Source organism: Lichenostomus cassidix, chromosome 6, assembly GCF_008360975.1.
Source record: "Lichenostomus cassidix isolate B80296 chromosome 6, HeHo_3.0, whole genome shotgun sequence".
In the NCBI taxonomy this organism is placed as follows: domain Eukaryota; kingdom Metazoa; phylum Chordata; class Aves; order Passeriformes; family Meliphagidae; genus Lichenostomus; species Lichenostomus cassidix.
This window is the reverse complement of record NC_139487.1, coordinates 24791968-24815159: the sequence shown is the minus strand read 5'-3', so window position 1 is coordinate 24815159 and position 23192 is coordinate 24791968. Positions and strand designations below refer to the sequence as shown.

The 23192-nt window shown below is 39.5% G+C and overlaps 1 protein-coding gene across 3 annotated transcripts in view; it reads right to left on the bottom strand.

The window, feature by feature from the left end:
- Positions 1–23192, bottom strand: part of SH2D4B (SH2 domain containing 4B) — a 106498-nt gene that overhangs the window by 51280 nt on the left and 32026 nt on the right. Inside the window, exon 1 of one of the 3 annotated variants that reach the window (XM_085064080.1) lies at positions 7842–20052. The exons of the other annotated variants lie outside the window; for them this stretch is intronic. Within the exon in view, the coding sequence (XP_084920206.1) occupies positions 7842–8025 (184 nt within the window). The 5' untranslated portion in view covers positions 8026–20052. Of the gene's footprint in view, positions 1–7841; positions 20053–23192 lie in introns of those variants that run through there. 3 annotated transcript variants of the gene reach the window in all.

The following is a 23192-nucleotide window of genomic DNA, read 5'->3' as shown; positions in this document are numbered from 1 at the left end:
GAAGCTACAGATCTCTGAAATAGCAATTGACTGTCCTTCCTCACATGCTGGAAAGCTTTGAGGTCATACACAAGTATCTTTTGACTCTCTATAGAAAACATGTCTATTCTTTTCTCTCTCTGGGCTAGAATAAATCCCTGAAATTTATTATGCACTTGAAATAGGCTGCATGTGCATTCAAAACTGATCAGTCTGATTTACTTTTGCCATGGAGAGCTAAACCAAAGCTTGTAGAGTTTGCTGTGTTTGCAGGGTTCTGGGTTTTTGTTCTTCTGCAGTTCAGATGTCTGGTATACTCTGGTCTAAGCACAGTGTCTTTTACTTGATATTTCTTGGCTTTCCAAGCACGTTATTTTCATGGCTTGTCTAAAGCAGAAGCTTGAATTTTGATAGTCTGGAGGGTAGATGAGGTTCCATTCAGAGTTTCATAAGCTAGAGGACATGTGCTAGAAGCACATTGATTAGGATGAAAATGAGGATGTGAGCTTCAGGCTGTTCTCAGTTCCTTGAGCTTAGCCAGTACAAGTATTGAATTATCTTTTTTTTTTTTTTTTATACAAGCACACAAATAGGAACACATAATCTCACTTCTTTCTAAGGGGAAAACCTAGGAAATTACTGTGAATGTTTTCAAGAGACTATTCAAAGGACAGGATGCACTTCTCAAAGCATTAAGTGCTGTAAATTCATTAAAATATATATATAGAATAACTAGATGGTAATAGGAAAGTAATGAAAATAACACCAGCCCACAATAAACTGAAGATCTGCAATTATTAATTTGTGCTCTGCCCCTGCTAATAGTCATGAGAGCATAGAATCCCTCTCTTCCAAATATACATTCAAAAAACCCTTCATTTCAATTCTTAAAATAAGAAGAATGGGGGGAGTTATGCCCCTAACATTTCAATTTACACACCTTTGAATTTCAGCACTGTGTTATGTGCCTTTCTATTTAGGGGAGGATTTGCAATGGGAGAAAGGAATTCAGCTGATTACATTAATATATCAATAAGGGTTGCAGGATTTCAGCACTGCTGAAAAATCAGCCTTTTATGGTTCTCCAGCTGCTTCCTGATCATATAACAAACTCAATCTTCTGTTTATGGAATTACAGCCTGTTACCATGGAAATAATTATGCTGCAATATACCCCTGCAGGATCAAATAAAGGAAGAGTGACTGAAGAGAGCAAATATTAAGGGAGGAAACAGTTACTCAAATAAGGCTCTGGTAATTAACAAATGTAGCAGGGATAACTGTACACAACACTCAAAGGTAAGTGGGTTTGCACTAGGACATGGTATGTATTTATGCAACAGACACAGATAGATTTGCATGTTGTAAACCAGAAAGAAGAAGAAAAAAGAAACACAGAAATAAAGTATAATTTATGTGGTGTATATCCAGTATGTTCCAAATGGTTCCCTGGCCAAGGCACACTGTAACACTATTGTAATTGGAGCACTTTCAACCAGGAGACGACTTACAAAACTCTTTCTTAAAGATATTATTCTAACTCTTTGTACAATCTACAGGCAGCCTCTTGTCTGTCCATTTTAATGGCTTTCCCATTCACTGTAAACAGCACAAAAATAGAGGTAAACATCAGAGGAAAACTGAAGATTTTAAAATCATTCACATCAGTATCACTCATTTGAGATTTTTTTTCCTCCATTAAAATTGTCAAGAACAGCACCATATTTTCTGATTCCTCATCCAGACTGAATCTTCTAAAGAGTAAAAGCTATATACAGGGCTTGGTTTCTCACACAGACCTATCACAAAACCTCCAGGTTTTCCCTTTGAGAACAAAATAAAACCGAGTCTGCTTCAGGGTCTGCTTGAAACTCAAAGCAGAAGGATAAGGGTTCTGTGTCACAGAAAGAACAGAGAACTATGGATCATTTTCTGCACCAGGCTCTCCTACTTAATGCAGCGTGGCAGGTTTGCACTGACTCCTTTTGTCAGGAATACAGGATCACAGAAGCAGGGAGAACTATACCCTACAGTGAGACGTTTTAGCACCTCAGTAAATAAGTGGACTCAGAGGTTATTGAACTGCCATCAGTGTCTGGCTAAATCCACTGCTGACTTGAACACATTCGGTTTTCCTGCACCTTCCAAATCCTGCTCTCAAAACCTGGTTCCTTTGTCCCTGAATGTTTTAGTTATTTATGTTAAAAAATGGCCAGATCATCAAGAAAATATTGAATTAACTTGGGCAAATCCCATTCTCCCCTTGGCCGCAGTTCTGCCCTCTTTCCATATCAAGTATTCATGAGTTTGCAAACAGTCACAACCTCATATCATTACCAGGGCACAGTACATGGGAGAAAGTCTAACACCACTGTCTCCAGACAGGCAGGGGAGCACAGTGCTGCAGAGAAACACAGGAATGCCCTCTGTGCCAGGGGCTCCACCAACCCAGAAGCCTCTCTCAGAGTGGCTGATGCCAGATGTCTCAGGAAACAGGAGCACTGCAGCTTGCATGTGTGCAAGAGAACGCCCCAGGTGGGCAGCAATATTCTGCTGTCACTTTTCTGCAAAACACAGAAATCAGCTGCAGGCCAAGATACGAAACCAAAAAGCAGAGAACTCATGGCTGATCATAGGAGGTGAGAGGAGTCCCTCTGGATTTGTTCCATATGGTACACATCTAGGTTATACAGCAGCTGGAGGTCTCTAGCTAGCCCCAGGTCCAGAGAAATGAGCTTAGAAAATGCTGCCTAACCCTACCTCAGCCACACTGAGCACAGCCCTGAGCAGCTCAGCTCTGGCCCCAAGGTACAGAGTGCTGACAGAGCTGAAGCATTTCTCCAGCTGCTCTACATCGTGAATGTTACATTATAACTTGGGCAATTACTTCAAATTAGGGGGCTCAGTCCCCTAACTACAGTTATTTTAATGTTCTTGCTCATGGTCTCTTGTTACTTGTTCATCCCTATCTGAACAGGAAACAAAAGACAGGGCTCTACCTAATTCAAGACCACATAAGGCCAAAAATTTCAGAAAGAATGAACTCTTACGTCTCTGGTTAGGATTCCGTCCGATGATACAGAGAAAGAGACACTGAACACTGGCAGAGGCACATCTCCATAGGAGAAAAAAATCTTAGCTAAGTATTACCAGGGTCTTTAGAGGCTTCAGCATAAATGAGGAATATATTTCCAAGTTCAAAGTCAGAAAAAAATGTCACAGCATGTACACCCACAGAAACACACGCCCACTCACTGGCCTTCATCTGACACTGATGTATTCTCCAACCATCCACTTGGGATATTTGAAATACTTGCTTCCAAATAGCATCATCTATTCTCTAATGATTTTCTAACACAAATGTCATTTAGATAAATAAATAATATTCAAGCCATGCTGTGATAAGCCTACCCTATTTTCTCCCAGCTACTCTTGTTAAGGACAGGTAAATAAGAACATTTACAAATAGCTGCCATCTGAGCACCATGAGCTGCAGTTCACAATGAATAAATGTCAGAATTAACAGCAGCAGACCAGCACTGTCTCCCTTCCCAAGTGACTGTCCTTCAGCTACCTAATGCTCAATAGTTTTTGAGATCTCATTTTGGGAATGCTGACAGTTCTGGATACTGCATCAGTGTCAAAATCCAAATTGGCAGGGTCCTTTGCTTACTCCCAGCTCAGCTATAGAGGCTAAAGGCCTCCTGCCTAATCACATAAATATATTTCCTTGCAAATTGCAAAGCTGCCTGCCAGTCAACTCTCAAAAAATCCCAAAGGGATCTTGAAATTTTGAGGAGACTTCTCACAGTGATTTTAGCATAGTAGGAACAAGAAAACTGTTTTATTACAGTGAAGATATATTCCTGAAAGATCTGCCCAGGAGCAATTTGTAAGTGAACTGATGATGGGCCTCCAAGAAGGAAACTCACCTGTGATGCTATTCCAGCACCAGCAAGCAGTCATTATTTAATTAAAGCTACAAAATATTTGCTTTGCCTTGAATAAGCTCATTAAATGCTGTAATTTTGGGATGACCCACATGTTGCCCAATTTTTAATAATTTTAGGCAAGGTACAAATAGAAAAAAAAAGGGAACAATTTATTCAATATCTTCTAATGCAAATACTTCATTCTGAATTGATGTTTATACATTGTCCCCTTTCAGACATCAATCTGTGTTTTTTAAATGGCAAAGAAGTTAAAACTGTTGAATAATCTGAACACATTTCATTCACCCCCAAAGTGAAGTAATTCCTTCAACATTGACTCATTCTGATACTAATTTCAATTTTAACCTTTCCTCATGACATGTGGAAACAAACAATCCAAATACAGAAGCAGGCACAATTTAGCACTTACTGCAGGTGATTAATATTGTTTTCTTTAGAAATTAAGAAAAAGACTACACTATTTGGCTTGCCAAACACTCTTGACAACTTACATATTAGTTCATGGTTTGGACTTGTTTGTTTTCTAAGCAGCAAATTTTATAGTACTGAATAGGACATTTTTGGACAACCTGCACTCAGGGGCACTTCTGTTAAAATCAATGCAGATTTTGGGCCTTTAGTGGTTAGTTTCTAAACAATTAAGAAATTATCATGCTAATGAGCATTCCCTAAGCCTATTGCTGATTTTAACTCTAGCATAAGGCCTTTCTGACCTGTATATACCAACCTTTTTGCCCCCAGGTCTGCCCTTGTGGTTTCCATAGGACAACACACTTAAAACACAAGAACGCTTCATCCTGAAATCACCATAGCAAATCAAAACTGAACTCACAAGCACTGCTCTGGTTGGAAAAATCCACACCTTTTGCTGTGCTGCTGGGTGCACACATACACTGCAGCTAAGCTCTTGAACCGATGGGGAATTGTAGCAGCTGGGGTAGAGAACTCCAGATCGAGCAGAAAGCCCTTTTCAGAGCACTTTTAACTAGAGAAGTGTCCATTGTCATCAACTACTTTTGTTCAAACTCACCATATCCCATCCCAAAGAGGTAGGGAAGAAAGTTTTCATATGTGGTTATTCAAACTTTGAGGAAAACAGAAGGATTTGAAAGGCAGTGCTATAAAGATAATTCCAATTAAATTGGTATCAAATTATTTTATACAAATGTTATGTTGGATTCACAAACAACATCCACATTTTCCTGTCACCTATAAATTTTCAGAAACTCAGCACAACATTGGAGATATTGAAGTCTCACATCTATTCTAATCTGTCAGGCTACAAAAGTATCTATAAAGTCAGAGTAACTCCTGGCCTTCAGAAAATAGCATGAACATAAAACATGTCATGTATTAGAGTCAAAAACAAAACCTGCAGATGAAAGAGCTCAAATCCCTCAGTTTCAAAGGAAAAAAGAACATGTAACTGTGGTAGCTTTGCATTTTTTGGTAGCCACTAATTTAAAACAGGAATAAAACCACTACATTCCACACTGTGTAGCAGGGGAACAATGTTGGAAATTTCACTTTTATGTCAAGGGCAAATGAAAATTAGGCAGCTTCAAGGTTCAAAAAATAATGTCAAATGTCTTCCAGAAAAAAAAATAAGAAAGGATTACTGACATCTACTCTGACTCTTGAGTCATACAGGCAAGAATATTGCACAGTAATTACTATTTTATATCCATAATTTTTGCTTGGCTTTTTTCATCTTTTCTGTTTTAAGAAAGAAACCATCTTCACTGGGAGACCACTTAACATCACATTGGGGAACACAGTGTGCAGTAGTAATCAGTTACAAGTATCTGTACAGTCAGTGGCCAGCACACCTGAAACAAGTTGTATTTTGTAACTCTGGTGTACATCAGTTCATGAAAGTAAAAAAATATTTCCAGCAGAACTAGATGCCTGACTTGCAAATGTGATTCCAACAGTACTTCAGTACAGTTCTGAAGAAAGTTGAAATTTCCTAACAGTGGGCAAAAGTCAAACCTAAGCAATACCTTTAACTGGCAATTTAAGAAGGTAAAATGGAAATGGGCTATTGTGAAATTTAACTCAATATATATTTGTGACTACCTTTGTCAGAGTAAATATAATCTATAGGTTACTCTGCTGCTCTCCTTCCCCCTGTTCCTTATAAATCAGAAAACTAATTACCCAGAAAATGGTCTCCTGTAGTAGGAAGCTGAACAGGTTTAACGTATAATTTATATATGGAAATTTAGGTGTCAACATGGTAACAATTAATCAGATAAATATTTTTGCAGTTAGATTTTTCTGTATCTGTCTCCCTCAAAGAATGAGCTTGATATGGATTATCTCAATGATGTGATGTAGTTTTGGTTTGTGGAGCTGAACTGCATTTTTTATTTTTTCTCAGCTACAAATCAATCAAAACGAACAAGGCTTTTGTGCTGTATGAGAGAAGCTGTTCTGATGCCATCCCTCTCAGAGGGCCATTCACAGTGAGAGCACTAACATGAAGAAAATAGAAATTAAACAGAATGAGGTTTTCCAACATCCACCTTGCAATCTGTGAGGGGACATTTTAAACTCCTATTATGGCTGATTAGGGTGTTCTGAACATTCCCCCCTCATTTTAAGGCTACCATTGTTACTTCATCTAGTCATGTCATAAAGGTCTGTGCTTCAAGTGAGTCTTGGAAAATAGTTTTGCTTTGAAGCACATCTCTAACAATAGTCTCTGAATTGATAACTAAGGGGCACCTTGAAAGATTCAGAAGCTCTAGTTATTTCAAGTCTGACAGTTGAATCCAACAACATCTCTGTATTAGGGTGTTTTCTACTATGGGTGCATTCAAATAAGCAACACTTCACATGCTGATTGCAGTCCCATAACCATTAAAGAGCTTTCTCAAAATCACCTACCAAAAGTTACTAGAAATGTTGAGTATTCAAGCTTTAATAGATTTAAAGACAGGATAAGATCTTTGACAAGGAAATGAGTGTTTGAGGTATCTCTGTGGCATTTCCTTGTTGAGTGAGGAATCACTGCAGTTACATTTCCAAGATGAAAAGGCTTTCTGTTGTACACCAGCCTAACAGCTTCATCCTATGAATGGGGAAAGAGCTGGAAAGCCACTAAGAGAAAAGAGCAAGGAACTAAGTATTTCTGTTTATTTGAAACCACTTGGACCCCAGACCAAGCAGATGGAAATTACATTTGGAGAAATTCTCTTTTGATGTTTCTTCTATAATTTACTTATTTGCTTTTTAACACATTCAGCATTAATAGCAGCCTCTGGAAGGAGCTCCATATTTTAAGTACATATTGCATGCGAACATATTTCTGGTTTCTTCTTTCTGGTTTTGATTGTTGGCTTGCCACACTATTTTACTACTTCCTAGACATAATCTCTTGGAGACTATTTACTAATATAGTTGGAAATTTAATCTCATGCAGTATAGTGGTTTTGATATTACATGTTATTCACAAAGAGCCCTTCATAACAAGCTCAAATTCCTAAAGTTCTCTCCTACTCCAACCAGCTGGAAAAATTTAATGCCAAGCCAAGAAACTGCACAGGCTTTTGCCTGACCTAGAGTGAGGGGTGGGGAAGACAGGCGAAAGAAAAACCTCAGCAGGGGAGGGGTAACTTGGTCATGGTACATCTGCTAGCACTGACAGAACAGCAGCAGTGACTCCTGACTGAAACAGGCACTTCAAAGCAATTCCCCTTACTACATCACAAAGACATTCCCAAAAGAGAGAACTAGCCTTGACATACAAGGAGCAGGAACATGGTGCTTTTGCTGTCCCAGACTATCATTTTGCCCATGGGGTCAGCTGGCACTCCTGGTAATCTCTTTGAGATGCCTGCTGCACCACAGCTGGTTGCAAGCCCACCATCCCCAGTTCTGAAGTACAGAAGGTCCCAAATCTTACTCTGGTTGCGCCTTGCTGTCTTTCTCAGCACAGCCTCCTCCATTCGGGCTTTTTCTTCCCTTTCCCTCCAGCGCCTCAGCTGCTCTTCTCTCATCTTGTAGAACAAGATCTGCTTTTGCTCTTCATTCAGCTCTGCCAGGAGCTCAGGGTCAATATACATATCACGCAAGATTTGCTGCAGCATGATGACTCAAAAAAAAAAAAAAAAGAAAAAAAAAAAGGAGGAAAAACAAAAGAGAGAAAAACCTACTTCCAGTTATACTCACTACAGTGATAAAACCCCACTGATGGCACTCCAGAAAGCAAACTGCAGCAAAGGAGCTCTCCCACAACTGCCTGCCCAGGAGAGGTTTGATTCTTGCTCCGGCCCTTTTTGTGCAGGCATATTCTGCTCCTTGTCTTTACAGGAACAGAGTTCTTTGCTTAGCTCATCCTCCAAAGGTAGGGACAGGTGTCAAGTGAATTTAAGAAAAAGGAACAGAAAAGGATAAGGAAAAAAACCATAAAATGAAAAGGCTGGGAGAAAAAAGAAAAAGTCACTTCAGTGGTCTTGACTGCAAGCCAGTAAAAATAAGGGATTCCTGATTGAACCCAGCAGCTTTGCTCCCTTGAGCAGAAGGAAATTCAGCATAGTCTCAGACTTTCAGGTCAAGCAGTTCCCTTCAGCAGCAATACACTCCCAGGGATGTGAGCGTTGCCCAGGGGTTTAAAGTGATGTCATGGTTAAAGGTATCACCTACACCAACAATATCTATGTCACTTTGGGAACTGATCTCTCCTGATAAGAGAGGAGTTTGCATATTATTTCTCAGTCTAGCCTGTTAAGCAGTCTCAACAGAGAAAGTCATGTTAGAGGTCATAGTTACCTGGTGTTGACAACTACTGTCAAGCAGCAAATTGACTAAAATGCTTCTAAAATTAAAAGCAGATGTAACAAAAGCCACAAGAATCTTGTTATCACTTTATAAATAAATTAATATTAATTAAATGAGTTCTTAGCCCTTCACGCAGACTATGTGTGCCCTGATGTTAATTCATTTTCCTCTTGGTGACTAGAGAAAGTTACAATGCCGCTCTTCCAGGAGATTATGGCTTTTTACTATGTAACAATTTTATCAAAATCAGTAAAAAAATTATTTCAGCACCAGGGCCAACAGCCACTTAATTATGTAAAAGAAACCAAACCCAAACCCAGCACACTAAAAAGCCAACCCTCTGGGTTCTGGGAGCCTGTTTTCACTAGGCAGCGGCTCAGCTCCTCTGGGGAGGGATGGCACTTTGTGGGAAGAGGGCCACTTTCTGAGACAAACCAAGATGTGACCATGCAGGGGGGCATGAAGAAATACAGATGACATTTGTAGCCACATCCTACTGCTTGATGGTCACACATGAGGGAAGAGAAAGAGCAAGCCTATATTTCCTCATAAGAAACCTACTTTATAGATAAGGAGCTGTCAAACTCTTACATGACTTCCATGACCTCACATTCAAAAACATCCTGCTAATGCAGCTATTAATATATCCCTCTTTTGAGGTATGCAAAATGCTATTGTCCTAATTTGGGTAGAAAATAAAACTGATACAAACCAGAATTCCAGTGGAGACACTGTACCATCTGGAAGCACAATGCCAAAGATGCTTGAATGATGCCTTCAGCTGAAACAGGATTTCAGAACCCATCATATTTGGGTTCTAACGAGCATAGTCCACATGCTACTCTGCAATTCAGGATCTGTCTTATGTACAGATTTTGTCTCCTAAAACAAAATGCCTTTATTGTTACTATTTTTTAAAAAATACAGCTTGGCAAGAAAAAATTTCGAGAAAGAAAGATTTTGTTATGCCTCTTTATTTTACTTAGTCAGGTATAGAAAGCAGAGACCCTGAGGGGATTGGCTTTTGTTTCTCTGCTTTTATTCAATTATATTAGAGCTGTGGCTCTACATTTTGGCACTAATTGAAAAAGACTCGCCTTTGCAAAGGCTTCAGGGCAAGCAGTTTCACTGTTTTACTCATTTGTCATCATTCTTATTTTATTTTGCTTGACTTCACAGACCAGAAATTAAATCCTGATCAGAAGCTATCACAGTGCAAAGAACACACTCTTCATCACGGATTATGTGCATTTAAGCATGATAAGTAGCACCATTTCTGAACTGCATTCAGCTACAGAAGTAGCTCAGGATGGAGATACAAGATACAAGACAGAATACAAATAAATATTCAGGCAACTTGTAATGTTCAATGAGCAACCACACAAGAAAAACAGCATGAGCAAAGAGATGATGTGACACTTCATGAACAACCCATTGCCTAAAGATTATTCGCCAAAAATATTTGAGGATTACAACCAAATGATCAAGTGAAATTAATCAGGGTAGGAATTATTTTTTTCTTTAAAAAAATTAAAAAGTCACATGTGAAAGTGTTATCACCTAATTGCAGCAGCAAATCTGATCAACTTCCTTGTCATAGATTCTCTTTGAGTTGCAGCAATCCCAAAATAAAAACTGGAAATACAAAGAAGTAAGGAAGATAAAGAAATATCCCACCTGATGTAAGCCAACATCCAAGAGAAGTAGAAACAAGCATCAATTTTGCCATTAATTTCTTGTCCAAGATAACAAGACTCTGCCTCATAACACTTGGTCTTCAAACTATCATACGGATTGCAGTTTTTCATCATCTTTGCTTTCACTGGTAGCTAAGTTTGTTTCAAGACTTACTATTCCTTTATGGGATGGAAAACCCAGTGGATCAGTGGATAGAATCAAGTTCTTTCACCAGTCCCTTCTTTTCACTTTCTCAATAACACTGGATTTGATCTGATAGCAATCTGGAAATGGAATGAATGGAAGGAGATAGCTGTTAACCACCTGCAGATCCCAAAGGCATACAGAACCTCAGTCCTGTGAGTAAATACTAGGCATGCTTGAGAATCTGATGTTCCACTTATCAGGAAAGATTAATGGTGGATGATGTTCCCAGAAATACATGCTTTGAAATATTTTGGCTCTATGAGGTATTTTGCCCAAAACAGACTTAGGCTGTTGTCTTCAACAGGAGCTAAATCTCCCTCATTAAGACCTGGCAACACCCAACCTATCTATATAGAGCACCTTGCAGGATATGAAAGAATTTGACAGCAGGTTCAGCTTTCATATACCCTCACCAGAGCAGAAGCACTAAGAAGCAATAAATAATTCACACAATTAAGTTTAGTCACTAATCACCATTTCAGCACCTCAAATTTCTTCTGCATCTGACACAAATCCTTTCAGATTCACATTTCTCCTCTCTGAAGAAACACTCTCGAACTATTAGAAAATCCTTAATGGACCCCTTTAATACAGTCAGAATGACCCCAAACATGCACTGCAAGGAGTAAAGGAAGACTGACTACACAAAACTTACTCATATGCCCTCGTGTATTAACCATCATGAACTAGGTGGACTGCAGGAAAATTCTCCCTCTCACTCTTATTCCAGTCCAGTTTGTTTTCAAGCCTCTCCACTTGCTTTCCTGCCCGCTATGATGAAGCTTCTTAACAAGACAGCTTCCTCACTAGCAATCCAAATGTAAGAACCTTCCTGACTAGCTGTGATCCTTTATCTGGAATGAAGTATTTGTGTAAAAACATTCTATTTCTACACTGCTTGTCTTCCTTCTGTGGAGGCATCTGTTTAGATGTTACTTCACATCCTTCCTTTAGTGATTTTTTTAACAGCAGATTGTTTTTGAGCTCGCTCCCACACAGGGGTGTCACAGGCATCTGCACGGCTTTGCTTCCTGCTCACCCTCTTCACTAAGAGCAAGTCAGATACTCCATTTCTCTATGAAGAACCATCTCTAGAGTGATGTCAGGTATGAGATGTCTGACAATCAAAAATTCAAAGAAAACAACATAGTTGGAATCTAAAAATGAGAGGTCACAGATTTCCTTGCATAACTAAGAGCGGATCTTCTTACTGTGAACCTCTCCCATCAGAGGGAAAGGAAAAAACCAATTATTCTCTGCTTTGAAGACACAGTCCTGTTCAAGAGATAAAAGAACTGCTTCCCTGTTTGCTATCCCCGTGAATCTGTTGTCTGTATATGAAATGTTCCCAGCAGTATCCTATGCCAATTCAAAACTCGATTTTTAACCTTTTAGATACTGATTCTCATTACAGTTCATGTTTCCACAAATATTCCAAATACATATATTTGATGGAATCATCACAAAGAAATTATCATGATCTCTCTTGATTTCTCAGAAAATTAAGCAAATCTGTGATGTCCAAAACAACCTTGAAGAAACCTACTATAAAAACTCTTGCTATTTCTAGGTTTAGCTCATATTTTGTAAGCTTTGCAACTCCATCCAACACAGTCAGAAAGCCGAGGGATAAGAGATAACTCAGATATAACACAAAATAAAACTTTTATTGCAAAATGATTATTCTCTCTCTTTCCTTCCTGTCCCAGGCCTGACTAATATATAGATGAATTAATGACTAAGAAGACTAGGAAAATTTGAAGTAAGGATGCCTGCTTCCTGATTGTGGCCATCCATCACCTTTCCAGCCTTCCTGGGAAGCATTTTGAGTAGTTTAGAAGGACAGTGAGCTCTCCACTGCTTTTCCACCTTGGTTACCCCTAGTTCAATAGCTAAGCTAAAATCATTACAGAACCATTACAACTCAGCGGCCTATACACAAAATAAAAGTGACTATTAATGGAGTTCTTTGCTGGCAGTCATTACCTTACGATAATTGCCACACAACTTGATGCTCTAATTAGTAGCAGTCTCTGCAAGGAGCCCAGAGCTGTTTAAAATTTAAGTTTGGAGTTTCCTTTAATTGTAAATGGCATCTTCTGGGACTAGACATACTCTGTCCCACCTCTGCTATAGCATATTTCTGGCTAAGCACTCCTCAACACTGCCCTTAGAATTTGCCTGCTGGGGAAGGGGGAGACAGGGGACAAAAAAAGTACAGAAAAACATTTTAATTTCATTTTTTAAGAAAGGGGGAAGTGCTTTATTGGCTAAGGCCTGCAAATCTCTGCATCCATTTTCCTCTAAGCTTGTGCACCTTCCATTCCCTGAACTGAACAGCTCGCTGGCAAGGCTGATGATTGCTGAGCCAGCAGAACAGCATTTGTATTTGGATTTTATGACACAGCCATATAATCTACTTTAGCCATGTCATTTACATAGAAATATTGCGCTATAACCTACACGTTACAGGTGAAGAGAGGGCTGTAACACATTTTTCTCCTTAAAGAAAGGGATATGAAAAAGGAAAAAAAAAAATCCAGCAAACAGCAAACGTGGTGAACAGGTTTTCCCAACTGTGAACTCCATGGTCTTAATTTTTTGTGGTTTGTGTCTTTATATTTTTCGTTTTTCAAGAGGAAGCAGCATGCCGTATCTTAATTTTTTTCAAGGCCTGCTGTGTCAGCATCAAAAGGAGAACAGTAGAACCTGGAACTGAATGGTGCAGGAGGGAGGGAGCTGACCACACAAAAGGGGAAAGGTGAAGTTAACATTTGGTTGAGATCTCCTAAACCCTACAAATCTGTCACTACAAAAGCAAGTATGTTTTGGCACTCCTCATAGCAAACTAGTCTTGTGTCTGATTTGCAAGTTGCTGATAATTAAAAGCTAGCTAAAACCAAAACAAATTGAAAGCCATCCCTTCCCTACCTCCTCTATCAAAGATGGGTGTAGAAAAACCTGTCTGGTTTTACTCCATTTCCATAGTCAAGTCTGTGGCTCCCTCTAAGGGCTGAAATGAATTTCTCAGCAGCACCATCTGCAGCTGGATCAGAATGATTCTTTCCCTGAAGCTGCTATTCCATTACAAAGCACCACATAAAGCAAGAATGAGGGTATGCTTTTCCAGACCTTCCTTTTCCATAGACAGCTAGTATCAGTAAATCACACTACAGCATGTTTTGGAGCATGGGCAGGCTTTGCATGTTCATCATCTTCTCCGTACTGTACGAGATTGCAATTTTTACAAGGCATGGTGTTAATTTAAAAAAAGATAATTAAAAAATTAGATATGTATAGCAAAATAAGAATTGAGTAGATAAATTAAAACTTCATCTTAATGAAATGAAATGCAGCAAGAGAATGCAATCCAATAATACAAACCAATCCATGAGAAAAGATGTCTTACACTGTCAGTCACACAGCTGCAAGTGAAACAATGCTAACTGGGGATTTTAATGGTGCAGTGAAGATTTACAGTGGCAGGAGTCTCACCAGATAGATGGGTTTTAGTTGTTTTTATTTTAATTGAAATCTGTTATTCCTCAGTCCCACAAAGAAATTAGACAATCAAATACAGAGAGCACTGACAGTAGGAAAAGCAAAGGGATGGGAACTAACCCACAGAAAGTGGCTTTTCCAGGGTTGCAGAGAGTAGAGCCATTTGTCATTACTCCACTCTCACAAGGTTAATTCTGTACTCTGCAACACTACTTACCCTTCAGAAGAAGTCCCATCAGTGATTATTTTTGCCTGGCACTGTGGAAATCCTACCCAGCAAGATTACTTTGGGTCTATCCCTTTGAGTTCTGTGCCACAGCTGTCACACACACAAATTGCACTGGAGCCTGTGATGCCTTCAAGGTTCAGCACAATTTATTAGAGATTTGGGGAGCTGAGTGGAAAGGGCAGCCCTCCAACTTCTCTTCAAATTGATAACAGATATTTGAAATTCTGACCTGCCTTGCAAAGATCTGAGAAGTACATAGAACAATACATACATGATGTTTATTGCTATTAATACACTAACAATAGCGAGACACAACCAAGAGCTGGCAAGTCCCATCATAATTTTTCAAATGGAAAATGAAACATCCACTATTAAAATAATTCAGAGTGAAAGCTAATAAAGTAAACCAAACAGAAAAAAAGCCAAGATTCCTTGACAGAGTTCATCTGAGAAAACATGGCAGATAGACTTACAAGCAACAGATAGTGTTCCATAAGCCAGACACTGAAGAGAAAGACCTTGCAGGATAGGGGCAGAAGAAGATGACAAAACACTCCCATACATTGCAGTTAACTAAAACAGAGTGCTTGGTACTTCACCAACCTCTCCCTGGGATTGTGCTGTCTAATTCAGTTGGTGTATATCTCATTTACAAAGCAGTAATCAAGCTCTTCAGGTTGAACCCTTAACTACAAATGGGGTGTACTTGGTGGGCAGGCAGCAGGCTCTACTTAGGAAGCAATTACAGCTCACTAAATGTCTGGAGCAATCTAGCCTTAACAGACTAAAAGGCACACTGGTAACAGCCTCCAAGGACTTTCTTAGCTCAAAAAGATACGCAGGATGCACTGCTCCTGCTCTCCTATTTACACCTCCTTGCTCCTGTAAGGGCCTGATGTTACACTGCACTGTACAAAACACAGCACATGCTTACATTGCAGCCAGCTTTGTGCTGGTTAAGTACAAAATACATCAGTCCTTCTGTTTCTCAGCAGAAGTCTCCATGGCCAAAGCAGGCCATCCATGACCCTTCCAAGCAGAACTGGTTGCCTTTCAATTCTGGAGTGATAGGCTTTTCTTAAGACTCTACACACCTTGTCTTTTTATTGATTTACCTCCATCTGATCTTTATAATGATTTAACTGAGAAGGAAACTCTAAGTGCAGACAGCTACCTAAAGAATATTGCTGTGGTCTGCTCTTCTTTCCCTGACCCTCAGCACACACCTTTCCAAACCCAGCTGTCTGCATAATAAGAGGATATTTATCTTCAAGCAAGAATTCAGTTTTCTCCTTCATATGAATTATTCGCTTTGTGTATCTGCGAAGCCCAAGAGACCTTTCAATTCCATGACCTAATTGCTACATGAAATTATTCCAGCATTTGGTATGTTTTCAGTGAAGTTCATTACAATAAGCCACCCAAGAGATATCATGCTCTAAATTATGCAAGTTTCTTCTCTCAGATACATATTAACTTATGAAAATGCTCAGTAAGTTCACTTTTTTCCATCTCACCATAAGTGTATCAGAACATATCATGTGAGAGCTAATTTTCTTTAATATACTCCCCAGTACAATTTAGCTGCATTATACATAATGCAGCAGTCATAGGATATCAACTTCACACCAGATTAGACACTGCATTATGGCAGCTAAATTGATTACTTGTGTAATTGAAGGCCACCAATAGGAAAATTTTAATCATTTAAGTGACTCATCAGCTTTATATATAAAATGTCTTGCTTTAGCGGCACCATGCAAGTGACTTCCTTTTGGGACATAGCATTTTTGCTCATTTAAGCCACTTATTGTCATCCTTGTTGGCAAAACAATCCTACAGATTTACAAAAGACAGAGCATAATCTGAATGCTGACAATAAAGGATTTTTTTTTTAATTTTTTTTTTTTACTATCAGACTCCTGTTTGCAAGACCCGATCAAAATTCAGCAAGACAAAAGTAGTTTTGTTTCTGATGGGGAGTTTTCTGGGGTTTGTGGGTTTTATTCTGTTGCTCTTTTTAATTTTAATTTTTCACTCACTATAATAAGCCAGCCTTTCCTTTGTTTTTAAGGGTCAGATGGAAAAATCCACAAATACTTTTGGTATCATATTGTTCTTTTATCTTCAGCTTCACTTGCTGCCCACCTCCTAAGCAAAACCTCTGCTGCAAAAAAGTGCCTAACTTCCTGCTGCAGATCACATTCAGCACTTTCCATGTCTTGACACTGAGGTGCTGTTCAGAAGTTTAAAAAGCAATACCTGAAGGATTTTAAAAATCCTTCCCTTTTACTTCAAGTCTTATTAAGACCTTCTCCACTGCTGTCACATACTATGGAACAAAGATCAGCTCAGGACATTCCTGAAACTTACTTGATTTTCATTTTTTTTAATTCTAATCATCTTCACAGTTTCAAACCACAAAACCTAGATTAAGCCCACTGGCTCATTTTCACAATACAAGCCTTTGTAGCTTTGGCTTTCACGTCTGTGCTCCGTTCACCTGACAGAAAATATCCTCTTCAAAGCTCTTTGCAAAATTATGACAAATCTACGTTTCACAATAGGGATGTTCCCCTGTCAATCCCTTATGGCAGACTTACGTGGTAAGAGCAGCTCTATTTCATTCTCTCTGCCCTTGTCATATCCTGAGTCATGAGAGTCACCTCCTCATTCTTCTCCAACAGTGCCATGCACTGCACTTCTTCAGGCTTTTATTTTCCCCTAAGTTTCTACATTTTATGTTTCTGCTGTTGCTTCCTGCACTAAGCCTCTGCCCACTGCCAGCAAGTATTACCTGGGAAGGATGACCAGCTTAAGCAATTTCATCCCTGCTCCTCTCACTGCAACAGAGGACTGCAGTGTTTTTGTTTTCCCTTTCCCCTTTCCAACAGGGATATGAGCCCCTCTACAGTTCCCATGACCTAAACATGCAGAAGCAATACACTTAATTACATTAAATATATTATACAATATGCTCACAAAACAATCAAAGTTCTCAGAGGTGACTGAGGAATTTCTTCCTACAGAAACTCTTGGTGCACCATACAAGACAGTTCATGCTAAGAGACACATGACATATGTTGGGCAAATATCCTAGCCACTCCTGAGCTACAATGGACTCACGTAGGTTATGGCTACTGCTCCAGGTCTTTCTTTCCTCTTAGTGAGTCATCTTAAGCCACCACCATGACCTCAATTTAAAAAATAATATTATTTGTAATTGCAAAAGAAGCAAAATTTTTACATGTTCATCTTAGAATTCTTCAAGCACCTCCTTATTTTACCATGGGTTAATTAGTGAGCTGCCCAGAGGCTAGGTGATGAACCACTAGCACTGTTTTGTATTTTTCTGCTCTCACTGATACCTGTATGGATCACCAGCAGTGGGGATCTCTTCCATTCCCCACAAAGCATTTGAAGACAGAAACTGCTGTCAGCTGCCCTCAGAAATCTGAAGTAGGGCTCAGATTCAGCCACCAAAGTATGCTCCAGCCATGGGCATAGCCATGCCTGCAATGATTAGAGTCTCCAGCTGAAAGCCAGTCACAAGTGGCCGCAACTGCCTGTAGGTCCATTTCTATCACAGCTGGAATAACCTTGGAGTTTGTTAGCACATCACTGATTCAGCTCCTGTCATATTTTCAGGATTCTGATGTCTCATACCAAGGTTTATCACACTCCACACCAGTGGTTGCCTTCCTAATAGGCCCTGTCTTCTCTCCCACAGAGCACTTGCCCTGAGTGCACAACTAAAGAGCTCAGAGCTCTGCTTCACTCACACTGCCATGCACTCCGGAAGCCTTGAGCAAGTGTTCCGCTTCAAACTACAGAGCAGCTTACCGCTCTTTTCCCTCAGCCTTCTTTCAGTCCTCTCCTCATGACTCCAAAGGGCCAGGCTGGCACACAATCACAGCCTGTGGCCCAGCTCTCCGTGCTAGCCACAGATCCTCCACAGAATCTGGGTTGATGCTGCCCTGGAGTGTGCTGCTACCTCCCTGCTAAACCTGCTAAGTAGAAAAGATCATTTATTCCTCATGAGAGCAAGCAAGCAGGTCAGTTTCTGTAAGTAAAGGTGAGGCGCGGGGAATTCATCTCACAGTCAGCATGAACTGCACAGTGGCTCCAAGTGTGAACTATGGAGGAAGACCTGGTCCCACTGATCTGACTGGTAAAATGTGACTCATTTAGTAGAGGTGGGAGGTTTTACATTAATACTCTCAGGAGCTTCAATTCACTCATCCAGTAGGCTACATTTTATGGATACAAGCAGTTCCTTTGATTAAATTATACTGATAATCATTAGTCTCTCAGTAAGATGAGTCATACACTGACCTGGAGCAAGTTAGTGAGAACTTTTTAATTTTTCACTACTGGCACCACAAACAGTTCTTTGCAAACTAAATTAACCATCAATTCTGAGCCCTAGAGTGCTCCAGTGAACCACATGAAGCCACTCCATTTTCTTCTATGAAATTCGGAAAGGTAATAGATCTGTTATATTCAGCCTTAAAAACAAATGCTACAGGGATAACTGGGTAAAGCTATAATGGCTTGTGATGATCAGAATGATCCAATAGTCCCTGCTGGCTTATTTACTATGAATCTATAAACTCACCCAAGAGTGAGACAGACTGCTCCTAAGTGGAGCTGTCATCAAGCAGATCAAAGAAGTCAGCACATAAAAAGCATAAGTGCCAGAACACACTGGAGCAATGCAGGACTTGCACCGAATATTTTATTTTTAGTCTTTATTCATTTTAAGTAATAATACTTATAACCTTAATTATTACGGAAAACAAGAGTTTTCTATCCCTCTCTAAATTTCATTGGATTTGCCTACAGATTTGTCACCAGCAGAGACTCCCTACTTTGTTGGTCCATAGGGGACCAACATATAGACTGAAGCAAGCATTTAACTTCATGCTGCATAGTCAACTTTAGTAAAATCAATTGGATTAGCCAGACTGTGCAATATTACAGAGCTTTGTAGGTCACCAAAGAAATAGGATCAGACGATGCATCTTCCCTGAAAAAGCACAGTAACTACCAGGTACTGCTATGAGATATGCAGGAAAATAGGCTGACACAGGCCAAATTCTTATCCCAGATACAGCTCTTTGGAAGCCACAGGGAAGCTCACAAAACCAAGCAGACATTTGGCTGAAGGGCTGAAAATCTACAAAGACACTCTAGAACAGGGGGCTTGTTTGGAGAAAAGTTGCCACATCCAGGAGCCTTTGGCCAAGAAAAAGTAGGCAGAGCACTAAAACAACTGTGAGGCTTCTCTAGGCTACACAGGAGTTTGAACTGCCCCAACTCCACTCCAGGCCCTTCCCACAGACCCCAAGGCTATACAAAGAGTTTGGCTCAGCTAAACAGAAAACTGGTCCTGGAGATTGCATTTGACTGCACTTTCTCCCTTTCCATTTAGTCTCTTTTCCTACAATTCTACAGAAATACTCAGACCATATTTCTTTAGTTGTTGTTGTTCCATTACAAAAATGCTGCATTAAAACTTATTTTCTGGAAATAAAATCCATTTTACAGCAAGATGGTAAATATTTGCATTCTTGAGGAAGGGTACTACAGATATTCAGTATGTAGAACAGGGACTAAATGCCTATTTAGAGAAAAAAACAACCTGCAGGAGGATGCAGATGGTTGATAGAGGAAGTCAGTTTAAGGCCACAGCTGAATTTAAGGTCAGAGCTGAATTTAAAAAAAGGAGGAGAAAGGAAAACTGTTACAAACTAAAAATAAAATAATCAGACTACACTGTTTCAATAAAGCAAGATCCCATATTTTAACGACAAATATTTCATTGTCATCTACATCTTCAATCAGAAACTATGCTGGACATGGAAATTGCAAAAATGCAGCCAAGATCCAGATTTCCATGATGTTTGCCTCCCAGAAATTCACTACCTTCCAAACTTACAATGATCTATTTTTCATTATGAACAAATTCCCTATTTTTTAATTCAGCAGGGGGTTGAATACAAAGGTGGTTCTCTGCTACTGTAGATCACTGTATCTTGCAGCTCTTATATATCAATGAAATAGTTTGTACCATTAATAATGTGATCGCCTAGTGAGCAAAGATTTTGTGATTTTTTCAGATGTTCAATAAGCAAAATCATATAGAAGGATAAGTATAGGTATTTACACACTCATCACACAAGGATTGTAAAATTCATATATGCAACTCCACTCAGAAGAAAAAACCCTCATTTCACAACTTTTTATGTCTAATGATATATTGCCATCACTAATGTGGAATGAAGAAAAAGAAGAAGAAAATGAAAGCAGTTTTATAATACTATAAGCAAAATGCATGAGCACTTCTCTCTGAACAAAGAAGGTGCTGGATTGCTTTGCTGCTCTTCAGATATCTAATAATAGGCAATTTTCCACTCAAATGATGTAGAGGAATATTTAATTTCAGGAATCTGTCACAATGAACAAGCATGGCTGGGCTCTCTGTATCTTCCAGAGTCCCTCCAAAGGTCAGCTGGAATGACCTTCCAATATCCCTAAGTGAGGACTCCATTCATTTTTTATACAGCTCAGCTGTAGGACCTATCTGCTTCCTTCTCTTGATATTATAATTTTCACTGCCTCAGGAGACAGAGAGCTGGAAATAGAGCACCTCAAGTCAGAATTCAGTCAGTGGGCTTTGAATCTGTCTCTTGAGCATCAGCATGGCAACTGAAGGAGAACTGGCCTAAAAAAACCCCAGCTGTTAATGAAAACTATTGGAAGCAAACCCTCAAATACTCAAGAGGGCCTAAGAAAGAACTGACACCAAAAATTAATCTCAGCAGTGAAGAAGTTCCTCTGATCTCCATTATAAAATGAAAAAGAACAGCAGGATTTATATAACAATGGGTAATTAAAAAGTGGCATAGAAGATAGTGAATATTTCATTAATGTTAGTTCTTATAGCATTGTTTGAATTCTGCAGCCCAATACGAGTTCTCTGAGCCTGACAGAGATAAAGTACAAATAACTGACGCTAATGTCTGCTTCTAAGCCTTTTCCCTGAGCAATAAATCTACTAATTGCAGAAAGCAGGATCTAGCTTTCCTTTTGTGCTCTACATGTTGTCACACATGGATGGAAATAATTAGCATTTATCAGAATGGTTTTGGCTAAAAAAGGTTCAGTGAAAGCCTAAGTATTTTGGAGACTTATCAATAAACATTTCATTAAGAAAGGCTGGTTGGGGCTAGATCTATCTATGAAAGAGAGACATTCTCATTGCACTGGCTCTAATACTAAAATCCTGGATGCAGCTGAATGAATTCTAAAACTTACTCTCAGCAGGCAGTAGGCAGAACAGAGGCGTGTGCATTTATAGCCCATTCCCACACCAGCTTTATGAGCCTAGCTGGCTATCTCTGCAGTCTTCTAATTGAAATACCAGGGTTTCAATTCCAGAGATGACACCTCAGTACAGCTCTGGTGGTGGAAGCATAAAAATGAAGCTGAAATCTTCCCAATGTAGAAGAAAATGAAATGTCAAAACCTCAAAAAACTTTTCTGAAACCAAGCTGCTGTTGTGAAGCCAGCTTCTACTGTGACACATGTTATGAGGCAAATTATCTTTTTACTGAACCAGACAGGAAGAATGAAAAATCTATAGCTAATTTAAAATCTGCCTGGTGTACAAAATATCTAAAATATTTTCCAAATGCATAGTGGCAGAACAGTTCTCCTAAACAAGGGATTTGCCCAGTTGCCCTCCAGACCATCATTGATACTCCCTTAACCATTGCTTAGTCTCTAAAAAAGTTCATTAATTTTTCTCTCAGAAAGTTTCTTACCAAGATCCTGAGGGAAAAAAATTGATTTGAAAGTTTATGTAAGGATATGACCTCTCCCAGCCTCAACAAAAATAGGGAACCTGTAGAAAAGTTACTATCCTTTTTCTCCCTTTATTTTTTTAGTATGAATAAACTCTTACTGTTAACCTCAGAAAACCTAGGATTCCTACTATGCCATACATTACAGCCAGAGAAACAAGGAATGGAAATCTGGCCTGCACTCCTGATAAGAAAGGATTCCTAGGTAAAAAAGGGTTGCAATGGTTCACAATTATCCTTTGGCCACACAGATCCCCAGCTCTTGTTCCATGGAGCAGAGCTCAGGAACATGCACACTGAGATTGCATAGGCTTTACTGCCTTAATGCAACTCACAGATTTCTAATTCACTACAGGTACTCCCTACCTAATTACTAAGGCCTCAGTACTCCAGGGAGAAAGGGAAGGATTAACCTTGCTTTTAACCCCTTTAAGGAAAATCTGCAAAGAAATCAATCTTAGAACACAGCAGTTCAGACACAGCTCCATCTGTGCAAGCCTGTGCCATGGCCTTTCAAGCAGCCTGAGGACTTCCACAGGCAGCAGCATCTGCACAAAGCCACCAGACTGCATCCCAAGAACAGTGGGTGCTGGTCCACTAGGAGTGAAGTGCAAGACTGACAAATTAGAAGTGAAACTCAAGAGTGTGAATAACCTTCTGGACTGAAACCACAGAAACCATCTGTCCCAACAGCACTCCTTAAGATGTTGCAGAAGTGAAAGACAGTAAATCCAAATCCAGTGTGCACAGAAGAGTTATTCTTCAGCACAAGGTGATTTAGTCATCATCCTGAGACTAGTGGTGCTTATGCCTTAGAGCTAACCTGAACTTCTTCTGTGATACTGTTCCAGCACCAAACAAGACTGGGCATAGTGTTTTGAAAACTGAGACACATTAGCATGTGGGACCCATAAAAGTGACTCACATGAAGTAAGAAACCAAAGCATTGCAGCATTACCACCAACTCAAATCTTCACATGCAAGTTTCCAGACT